This window comes from Leucopleurus acutus, assembly GCF_964270905.1.
Source record: "Leucopleurus acutus genome assembly, chromosome: 20".
NCBI lineage: Eukaryota > Metazoa > Chordata > Mammalia > Artiodactyla > Delphinidae > Leucopleurus > Leucopleurus acutus.
The window spans coordinates 43,698,236-43,709,782 of record NC_139162.1 but is presented as its reverse complement, the minus strand read 5'-3'; the positions used below and the strand labels follow the sequence as shown (position 1 = coordinate 43,709,782).

The 11,547-nt window shown below is 45.0% G+C and overlaps 1 protein-coding gene across 1 annotated transcript; it reads right to left on the bottom strand.

Moving 5' to 3' along the window:
- Positions 1–2,877: 2,877 nt before the first annotated feature.
- Positions 2,878–11,547, bottom strand: COX6B1 (cytochrome c oxidase subunit 6B1). The gene is made up of 4 exons (XM_082863592.1): positions 11,418–11,547; positions 9,534–9,650; positions 8,260–8,360; positions 2,878–3,621 (listed from the first exon to the last, which is right to left on the bottom strand). Exons 2-4 carry the CDS (start codon positions 9,637–9,639, stop codon positions 3,568–3,570), a joined length of 261 nt encoding a protein of 86 aa, XP_082719718.1. The 5' UTR covers positions 9,640–9,650; positions 11,418–11,547; the 3' UTR covers positions 2,878–3,567.

The following is an 11,547-nucleotide window of genomic DNA, read 5'->3' as shown; positions in this document are numbered from 1 at the left end:
GATGAGGGTATACTATATCCAAATTCATATCATCACATGGATTTATTGTACCAAATTTCTCCTGTTAAATCCCTTTCTACTTAATATGCCTTGAAAGGTTTCTGTTTTCTGCACTGAACCCTCTCCTATACAGATACACTAAAGGGAAACCCACAGTCACATGGACTGGCAGGGGAATAGAAGCCCCAGTTTCCTCACTTACAAAATAGAGGTCATAATCATACATGGCTTATTGAGTTGCTGGAAGATCTGTGATAAGGCAGGTAAGGTGTCCAGTGGGGTAGCTTCAGAGTAGTTTTACAGCCTGCAGCTATACCCTAAGGAGGAGTGAGGTGGAAAGTCCTATAATCAACTGAAACAAGGGAGCTGGGTGAGAAATGGTGTTGAAGCAGTCTCTGCAAGAGGAGGCGGGTGAGAAAATGCCTCACGGCAGCTCTTTGCAAGACTGCTTATCTCCTTTTGTTTCAGGAGGAATCACCAGGAGTTCTGTTGTGGTTCGGGTCAGACCACAACTAAGTACTGCTTATGTGGCTCATGTGGAGATGTGCAAGGTTGTCGTGGTGGAACCATTCCCCATAGTATCATCCCACAGGTCATCTGCCAGATATTTCCAGAGGACACGGCTAGTGGCCCCTCCTCTGGGGCAACCTGGCATCTGGTACCTCCTGATGGGAAGCAATAAGGAAGATACACACAGGAAGGATTCTTGCAAAAAATACTTAATCTGCATCTAATCAAGCCTTCAGAGCCAACTCCCAGTTTATAAGAACTACAGAGGGTGGAAGAAGCTAAATGACACCATGAGGAAACAATCGGACAGATCCAGAATGGAGAACATTTTACAAGACAGCTGGCCTGGCCTCTTAAAAAATTCCACTCTTACAAGAGTGGGTGGGGTGGGGGTGGGGCTATTCTAGAACTGAAAAACTACTAGACCTAGAGATCAAATGCAGAAGGTGAACCTTGATTGGATCCTGGTATAAAAAATAAACAACAGGACTTCCCTGGTGGCGCAGTGGTTAAGAATCCACCTGCCAATGCAGGGGACAAGGGTTTGATCCCTGGTCTGGGAAGATCCCACATGTCACAGAGCGACTAAGCCCCTGCACCACAACTACTGAGCCTGCACTCTAGGGCCCGCGACCCACAACTACTGAAGCCCACGCGCCTAGAGCCCATGCTCCGCAACAAGAGAAGCCACTGCAATGAGAAGCCTGCGCACCACAATGAAGAGTAGTCCCCGCTCACTGTAACTAGAGAAAGCCTGCGTGCAGCAACGAAGACCCAACACAGCCAAAAATAAATAAATAAATAATAAACTAAATTAAAAAAAAAACAACAGAAAAAAGATTTTGGGGTATGATTTGAGAAATATGAATATGAGATGTTAGGCAATTCGTGTTAGTTTTTCTTAGGAGTGACAACTGTAGTGAAGAAACATGGCATTTTTGAAAGATACATGCTTAAGTACTTATGAGTGAAGTTGTCAGCATGTTTGGAAAGCACTTTTAAATGATTCAGGAAAAAATTACATGTACACATATACAAAGTAGATATGACATAATAGTAACAACTGTTAAAACTAGGTGGTGGGTATAAGGGCAATTATTGTACTATTTGTCCATTTTTTCTGTATGCTTGAAAATTTTCATAATAAAATGATAAAAGAGGGAATATATATGTGTGTATATATATATATATATATATATACACACACACACACACACACACATACATATATATATATTTTTTTAAATCCCTGTCCTCACAGAAATTACATTCTAGTGGTGGGGGGACAATTATCAAGGATGAATAAATAAAATACAGGAATATTAGTGTAAATACTTAAGAAACCAAAGGGGTGAGGGCTGCAAAGTGTGTGTGTGGAGTCGAATTGGTAGGTCGAGTGGCCAGGGAAGGGCGCACTAAGTTGTATTTGGGGAAGAGCTGAACGAAGGAGGGAGTGAGCTGTGTGGCTAAGCCTCGCAGACAGAGCAAGCACCAGCTGCACAGGCCTTGAGGCTGGAGCGAGCCCGGTGCGTTGACCTTCTCATTGGCTCACAGGGTTCCTGTCGCAATGAGGAGGTCAGTGTGGGAGGAACTGCATGAGCAAACGAGCAGTGGGAGAGCAAAGAGGAAATGGGAGAACCATATCAAATCCTTATCAAATCAAATAGACAAGATAAATGCTTCTAGATGTACAGGCTATCTCTGTAACTGCTAATGGTGGCAGCCTCTGGGCAGGACTGGGTGACAGGGGTCAAAGGAAGTCCTATATCTTTTCACTGGACTTCCTGTTTCATTTGAAATTTTCACCATGTTTCTTTCCTATTCCTGACACATGCCAGAAGCTTCTACGGTCCCTCAAAGCCCCTAAGCATGCCCTAGGCTCCTTTTTACAGCGCCCCTCCTCATGGGCGGCCATTTCAGAAGAGCCCTCCCTAGGGCCATTTCCCCTCAATACAAGAATCATCTCTCTGCTCTTTTGAACATACTTCAGATAAGTTTGTTACACAACCATCTGAGTGGTCTTGAGGAAACACCAAATTGGCCACAACATGGTACTCTAGCTGGTCACACTGTGTCAGGAGTTCCCTGTTGACAAGTTTGCGGTGGATGATATTTTGTACTGTTATTGTGTGGCAATTCCTTTGGGGACATCAAGAAAGAACATTTCTTAACTTGGCCTACTTAAATGACTTCCAATTGTCACCATGATCAACATGATTAAGAGGAGGCCTAGAAAATACGGAGAAATTACACATTGCACAGAAGACTGCTTATTAGATGATATTAAGAACGTATTAACTTTTAGATGTAATTATATGATTATGTTTAAAAGTAAACCTGTATCTTGAAGAGATACATATACTTACTTATTTCTGGATAAAATATGATCTCCAGTATTTGCTTTAAAATTACCTAGAGGGGTAATTCCTTGGTGGTCCAGTGGTTAGGACTCAGCACTTTCACTGCCAAGGGCTCGGGTTCAATCCCTGGTTGGGGAACTAAGATCCCACAAGCCATGTGGCGTGGCCAAGTAAATAAATAAGTAAAAATAAAATAAAATAAAATAACCTAGAGGGAGAGGGGTGTTCACTTGTTGATAATTGTTGAAGCTAGGTGATGAGTACATAGGAGTTTTTATTATACTATTTTCATGTGGTTCAAAACATGTTTTTAAAAATTATACAGATAATAAAGGAGAACATACAGATAAATTTTAGCACATACAGGAACATGAGGCTATTTTGTATAATCACTCACTCTACTGTCTGGTAAAGAAGAGGTGGTCAAAGTTTATGAAAAGAAAAATTTAAAAAAAGAAAACAAAAAACCACCCTGAATTCAGTCTCTCTTACTGGTCAAGGTACTAATTCCGCCCCAGCTTCTGGCCCCATCATCCAGCTCTTTTACATATACACAGCCTTACACTCTTCCAACGAGTATTTATTATTAGTTAAGCCATGATTCAGGACCCCAGGGTGGGGATCACTATGTACCCAGGTCCCCCTTCACCACCCTGGGGAGAAGGACGGAGGACAGAGAAGGTGGGGCGGAGCCAGTTCAGATCTTCCCAGGAAACGTGCCTTCTGCCCGGCGGTCGTCCCAGGCTGACACCTGTGGAAAGACAGCCAGTGTTACTCCCTTCCTCCACAGGGAAACCAGATGGGTGAACTTCTTTGTCTTCCCCACTTTGCCTACCTGTTCAGTCAACAAGTAACCCCAGGACCTACTATGTGCCAGTACTGGCAACTGTTCCAGGAGCCGGGGAACCAGTAGTGACCCAGAAGGACAAGAATCACTGTCCTGAATGAGCTGACATGAACTGACCCACTGAGAGAACAAGGGGTGGGGCGAGGGGTGGGGTGGTGGTGGAGGAATAATAACAGGCAGACTCACTGCAGAGCTGTCTGTGGGGAGATGTGTGTAAAGACCTTCAAAAGTGTGACCAGGCCCTGCTTCAGGAACCCCAGTCAACCCTCAATGATGTCTGTCAGAACAGAAGAAAGAAGGAATACTGGGCAGCTGTGAATAAAAATGAGGCTATCTATGCTCCAGCAGGAATGCATCTCTAACGATCAAATGCACAATCAAGTGCAAAAAGGTCCAAACCGGCTACAGAGTGCGATCCTACTATTGCTCACAGATGTATGCGTACATATACAAAACGATGGACAGGCCCATATCGAACTGTTAACACTCTCCCGAAGTAACACTCTGCAACTTGTGGACCCTCTTACAGGCAGCCAGAGCACATTTATTTATATATATACACACACATTCACATTTACATGCTATACATTAGAGGCAATGGATAAATGCATGGATAAGGAAGACAAACTGAATCCCTGCTCCATCGCTTCCTAGCTGTAATTTCCTCATGCAAATTACTGAACCTTTCAGGGCCTCAGTTTCCAATTTTGTAAAATGCGGATACTGATAATAGTACCTATCTTTTTTTTTTTTTTAAGCATGTTTGCCCTTATATGATATAAAGCACTTACAAAGTAGCCGGCCCATAGCAAGTGCCTATTTTATTTACACACATACACCACACATCACAAATACTCTTTACTTAAATTGGGCCATACTATACAGACCTTTTTCCCCCATACTATACAGATTGTCCTGCAACTTGCTTTTTCCATGAGTCTTAGAGCTCTTTCTGTATTCTGTCACATAGATCAAGATGAATATACCATCATATATAACCTGTTTCTGAACGTTCTCCATTACAAACAACTCTGCAATGGTTGTCCTTGTACACAAACATTTTTATAGGATGTGTAGATGTGAAACTGCCACATCTAGAGTATGATTTTTTTCATTTTGAAAGATCCTGTCTCAGGATTGACCTTAACAGTGATTGGACCTGGGCTTCCCTGGTGGCACAGTGGTTAAGAACCTGCCTGCCAATGCAGGGGATACAGGTTCGAGCCCTGGTCCAGGAAGATCCCACATGCTGCGGAGCAGCAAAGCCCGTGTGCCACAACTACTGAGCCTGCGCTCTGGAGTGCGCCAGCCACAACTACTGAGCCCACATGCCACAACTACTGAAGCCCGTGCACCTAGAGCCCATGCTCCACAATAAGAGAAGCCACCACAATGAGAAGCCCACGTGCTGCAACGAAGAGTAGCCCCCGCTTGCCGCAACTAGAGAAAGCCCACGCACAGCAACAAAGACCCAATGCAACCAAAAATAAATAATAAATAAATTTTAAAAAAAGTGATTGGACCAATCTATAGAACCACCAACACTTAGTACTATCTTCCACTCCCCATCCCTTTTAAGTTAAGGATCAGGCTGGTCTGATCCTCTGGCAAATTAGTCTTTGTCCAATAATCCCACTTCATGGAAAGGAAACCAAGGAAACCATTCAAATAGAAGGCAAAACATTTCCGGCAGTGGAATTGTACACTGCAGTATCATTTAAGATAGTGAAAAAAGACTGAGTCCAGCTAAAGGGGAAGGGACTATTTTTTAACTATTAAAGACAATGGCTACCCAATAATTGAGCAGGTTGTACTGACATGAAAATAGGTAAACAATGCAAGTAAAAAAGCCAAGGATAAACAGTATCTACAGTATGATCCATATCTATATTTTAAAAGTACATAGGGACTTCCCTGGTGGCGCAGTGGTTAAGAATCCGCCTGCCAATGCAGGGGACATGGGTTTGATCCCTGGTCCGGGAAGATCCCACATGCCGCGGAGCAACTAAGCCCATGCGCCACACCTACTGAGCCTGTGCTCTAGAGCCCGTGAGCCACAACTACTGAGTCTGTGTGCCTAGAGCCCATGCTCCGCAACAAGGGAAACCACCGCAATGAGAAGCCCGTGCATCACAACGAAGTTGCCCCTGCTCGCTGCAACTAGAGAAAGCCCACGTGCAGCAACGAAGACCCAACGCAGCCAAAGATAAATAAATAAAATAAAATAAATTAAAAAGAAAAAAGTATATAAACATACACCAACACCTACTCACACATTAGCACACAGAAAAGGAAGTGGAAGATTTATACCAAATTTCTAAGGGAAGTTAACTTTGGACTCAGAAGGGGGTGATTAGGAGTTTTTCACTTTTTACATTATAAAAGTTTCACTTTGAAGATTTACTGTATTTTTTATGAAGAAACTAAAGATTTTTTAAAATGGGAAAATAAAAGGGAGTTCCTTGGTGGCCTAGGGGTTAGGATTCAGAGCTTTCACTGCTGTGGCCCGGGTTCAATCCCTGGTCAGGGAACTGAGATCCTGAAAGCCTCGCGATGTGGGAAAAAAAAAAAAGAAAGAAAAAGAAAAGATGATTGGAAAAAATGTTTTAAATGCTCATATAGGATAAGTGCTGGACTCCCAGCCCCACTCCTCCCCAAATACACATACTGGGATTAGAGACTAATTTTTAAAAATACACAGGAAACACCTGGAAGATGTTACAGTATTATCAGCCAGGTCAGGAGGATGAGAAACAATTTTTTGCCCCTTCCTCTATTTCTTAAGTCTCTGTGAAGTGGTTATATTGCTTATAAAAAAACAAAAACGAACAATAGCAATAACAAAACACTTATTTTTACTTCACCAAATTTCTGGAATAAAGAAGCCAGGGCTGCTGGGTATAAAGGGTGTGTTCACATCCAGCCCTCAGAAGGCAGTGACAGCAGGCACCCGAGGGGAGGAGCCACAGAATCTAACGCTCCCCAGGTAAGGGCAGGCCCAGGTCCCAAAGGCTGGGGTGTGGGGCAGCACCGGGACTGGAAGCATGTTTCCTAGCACCCTGTCCAGCACTCACCTAATGCAGGCCCTGAGGCTGGATGGCGGATATTATGGGATCATGATGTCATGGCACCCAAGATCACTCAGGGACAAGGAGAAATCCTGGGAGGGGAGAAGGTACTCAGACACTTGAGAGTGTGGCCACAGAGGTGGGAGGCAAACCAAGCAAGCTGAGGAAGAGTGCATTAAGGCAATCTGTTCTCAAGAAACAAGCCCCAAAGATGTACATCCAAACTAGAACACAATCTCCATCAAAGGGAACCAGTTAAATAAAGCATTTGTAAGGTAAGGACTTCCCTGGCGGTCCAGTGGTTGAGACTCTGCGCTTCCACTGCAGGGAGCACAGGTTCGATCCTTGGTTGGGGAACTAAGATCTCACATGCTGTGCAGCACAGCCAATAAATTTTAAAAAAGAAAAGAAAAAAACAAAAATGAATGAGGTAGATCTATACGCATTGTCATAAAAAAGGCTCAAGACAGACTGATAAGTCAAAGCAAGTCACAGAACAGACTATATAGTATGACCCATGCATACACAGAAAGTTCCACAGGCTTATGTATGATAAATGTATATAGAGAAAGATGAATCGGTTAACAGTAGTTACCTCAGGGGAGGGGGACTGGGGAGCGAAAGTTGACGTCTGCTTTTCATTCTACTGTACTGCTCTGTACTGTACTGTACTGTTTTATTTTTTTAAATGAGCACTATTAGTTTTGTAATAATAACATATTTTGATTTTAAGACATGATTTTTTTCATTTTAACATCTCTGAAAATAGCATGCTTGTTACATCCATTTATGGCATTAAAAAAAAAAGATTTGAACATCTCTCAGTGTTTCTTGTAGTCGATGGGGTCTTTGACTTGATGCAATAAAGTAATATTTTATTTAAAAAAAGAGGGTATGGCAGAAAATTAAATAGTAACAACAGGTCTGGTCAGATCAGGCCTAAAAGGACTGCCTTATTGCATCCCTGTTTTTTAGAAATGCATGCGGAAGTAGGTAGGGGTGAAATGACATGTCTGGGATTTGCTTCAAAATACTTCAGCAAAGGAAAGAGGAAAAAGAAAAGGAAATGGAGGAAATGTGGAGAAATCTTGAAACTATTCAGTTTGGGTGATGGGTATATTTGGGGCGTCACTGAATTATTCTACTTTTATGTATATTTGGAAATGCTCATATGAAAAAAGGACAGGATTCCAAAAGATGGTGAACTCCACAGGGACAGGGCATTTACTTGTAGAGTGTCTGGGTGAGACAGATCTGCTTGCCTTGGCTGAGAGCCTGGCTGGTTGAGAGAACCGGCGCAAGGAGGAAAGGGAGGTGATTCTCGGAAAAAGAAAAGGCCACATCCATGCCCAGTGTGATGCCTTGTCCTCCCTTTGCCTCTCACAGATGAGCTCCCATGAAGTCATCACATGCCCCTCTGCTAGGACCCCACCCCCACCCCAGCACCCCAAGGGCCCCAGGAGGAGGCACATACCCAGGATATGGGGCAGAGGGACTTGTACACACGCCGGTACCATTCACACACGGAGACGTCACCCCCTTTAGCAGTCATTGCCTTCTCACAGCGGTGGAAGTCTGTGAAGAATGGGGATCAGGGTCAGCCCAGACCAAGGGCTGGAACACATTTTTGATCAAAATTCACAGAAATCGTTTTTACTTCACAACCAGTTACACAAATCCCCCCTACTCCCAAGTTTCACAAAGAAAGCATACCCTTACAAGTGTAGTACTCATAAGGGCTAGACACACCTCGCTAAGCTGATTTTGCAACCCCTAAAGAACGACAGTTCTACTTGAAAATTCTGGGGTCAGGAAAGATAAGGCAACCTGAGAGGTGTGTGTGGGGATTATGGAAGTCCAGAACCAGGACAGGGGAAGGGGACAGTGGTCTCGATGCTAAGATGCTGGCATCCTGGAGAGGAAGACAGGAGGGGGATAATCTGGTTTTTAATAGTAGGAAGTTAATTCAAAAATTACTCCAAGTATTACACTCCTGGGCACACTCCCTAGAGAGAAAAGCATTCACATGGACATCAAATTACATTTATAAGCATGTTTATAGCAGCACCATTCATAAGAGCCCCAAACTGGAAACCATGCAAGTGTCCATGAATAAAATGTGGAAAACTGTACAGCAATAAAAATGAGCAAAACACATGCCACAGCATGGATGAATCTTCAAAACTGTTGAATGAAGACATCCAAACATAAGATAACACATACAGTATTTATAAAGATCACAAAGAGGCAAACCTCACAGCGGTGATAAAACCAAAGTGTGACTGCCCTAAGTCTGTGGGGTTACATCTCTTCTGGGGAGAGTAGAGTGTTGTTTTCAAGACAGGGCGTGCAGTAGGCATGGGAGCCCAGAGGGCTGGCAGTATCTAGTTTTCTATCCAGATTATAGTTACATGGGGGATGCACTTTAGAATTATTCATTTAGCTGTACATTATGTTTTATGTACTTCCTGTACATATGTCACATTCCATAAATACACACACACACACACCTTGGGGGAAAAAAAAATCACTGTGGGAACCAAAGTTTGTGACCCTGGGCCAGATCTTAAGCACAGGTGGTGATGAGGGGCACAGGCCCTGTGAGGTCAGATGATTAGAATAAAAGAGAAGAGGCTTGGGATGCATAGGTCCCCTGCGAGGAGCCAAGAGGCAAGCGACTTGAGGTGTGCGACCAAGGGAAGGTCAACACTGCGCCCCGCGCCCCCTGCCCCCCCATGTCCTGCTCACCCAGGTAGTTCTGCCAGCAGTTCCTCGTCTGGTTCTGGTTGGGGAAGCGGCTGTCAAAAGGAGCAGTCTGGTAGTTCTTGATTTTGGTCTTGATGTCCTCTGCCATAGTGCTGACTCCTGGAGGCAGAGAATGGGTGCTGGCAGGGGTTCTGGGGCTGGCAAGGGGCTGTCAGTCCACCCAGGCCCGGTGAGCCACAAGCCAACGCCCCTCCCGCTCAGTACACACAGAGGCGAAGGCAGGGCAAGAACACATTAAGGGTGGAAGTCACAGCAGGGTGTCTGGGGGAGTCAACTCCTTGGTCCATCAAGCTTTATTTGTCCCAACATAACGGCAGCTGACATTCACTGAGTGCTTACTATAAGCAAGGAAGCTTTATTCCTACAGTCACTCTAAAAGGCAGAAACTATTACTATTACTGCTTCACAGACAAGAGACAGGGTGTTTAAGCGACTTCCCAAGGTCATTCAGCACACATGTGGTGGAGCTGCACTCTATCACTAACTTAACCTACACTGCAGAGGTTCTTAATGTCTACTGACACCATGAACTCCTCAGGGGTCTAATAAGCCCTTTCTCAGAATATGTTTAAATGCATTTAAAGGGGACTTCCCTGGTGGTCCAGTGGTTAAGAATCCGCCTTCCAATGCAGGGGACGCGGGTTCGATCCCTGGTCGGGGAACTAAGATCCCACCTGCCCCTGGGGCAACTAAGCCAGCACGCCACAACTAGAGAGAAGCCTGCGCACCTCAACGAAGATCCCGTGTGCCGCAACTAAGACCCGACACAGCCAAAAAGAAAATAAATAAATAAAAACTTAAGAATGCATTTAAAAATTGCATAGGATCACAAAGAAAACCAGTTACTTGTAGCTGAGGATTTATTAACTACCACAATTTCAAAATAATCATGCCTGAAAATGATATGTTGTGAAATCTGCAACCATAATGGTCTGTAAGATGACCTAGGATTTTGATTGCTGACAAAGTCACAGATGATGCCAATACTACTAGGGCTATTGCCTCCATTCTTAACTGAAGGAAATGCTACATTTTAATTAGAAACTAGCAGAAATACAGATGTAAATTTCCCCCCATTCAAGTACTAGCACCCCTTGAATTCTACAGATTCTGTGGACCCAGGGTTAAAAACCTGTGCTGTAATCTCTCTTATGTGGTGACACACTGTTTTCATCAGGGAATCCGAGAGAAACTGCCTCTATCAGATTATTCGAGGAGTCGTGGGATTACACAGAGGTAAGCAGACCAGTAATAAATTCAAGCGACCCAGGGTAGCGGTAAGGATCTGGGGCACCGGAGGAGAGTCTTTCCGGGAGCGGGGTGATGTGAACACCAGCCGCTGGGACACAGACGCGGTCGGAAGAGTTGTTTTGGAAGCGATCTCCACCCGCTTTCGGGAGGGAGGGTGGACTGCGGATGACGCTGCAGCCCCTCCAACGTCCAAGGGAGAGGAGGGGCCAGACACCAGGAAGCCAGGCTACGGCCTAGGCAAGCCTGGGGGGTCGGGGGTCGTGAGGGGAGGGACGCCTGCGGCCTGGTGACTAAGAGCACTGCAGTCCTGGTCGCTGGCTAAACTGCATAATATCTGATCCTCAGTTGCCTGCCAGTCAAAAAGGGATAATCGCAGGCCCTATCTCATAGGGCTGGAGGAAGGATTACATGAAGCAATATAAATCGCTTGGAATGTTCCTGGCATCGAAGAACTAAATAACCGTCAGCTACGATTACTAACTGAACAGGACCCCAGGGCTCCTGGAGGTCGGCCGCCGCCGGCCGGAAACCTTATCTCGTTCTCCAGGAAGCAAGGGTCGTGCTCCACAGTTCCCCAGGCTGGGGTTCCAGGGCCCCCGAAGCCCCCACACTCACCTAAAGATGCTCCCGAAGCCCCTAGAAGCTCAATGTGACCCTTAGCAATGACGCCAGCGTCGGACCGGAAGCGGAACGAAGACCGGCCGGAAGCGGGACGAGGCAGCGCACTGGGCGGCCTTCCGCACGG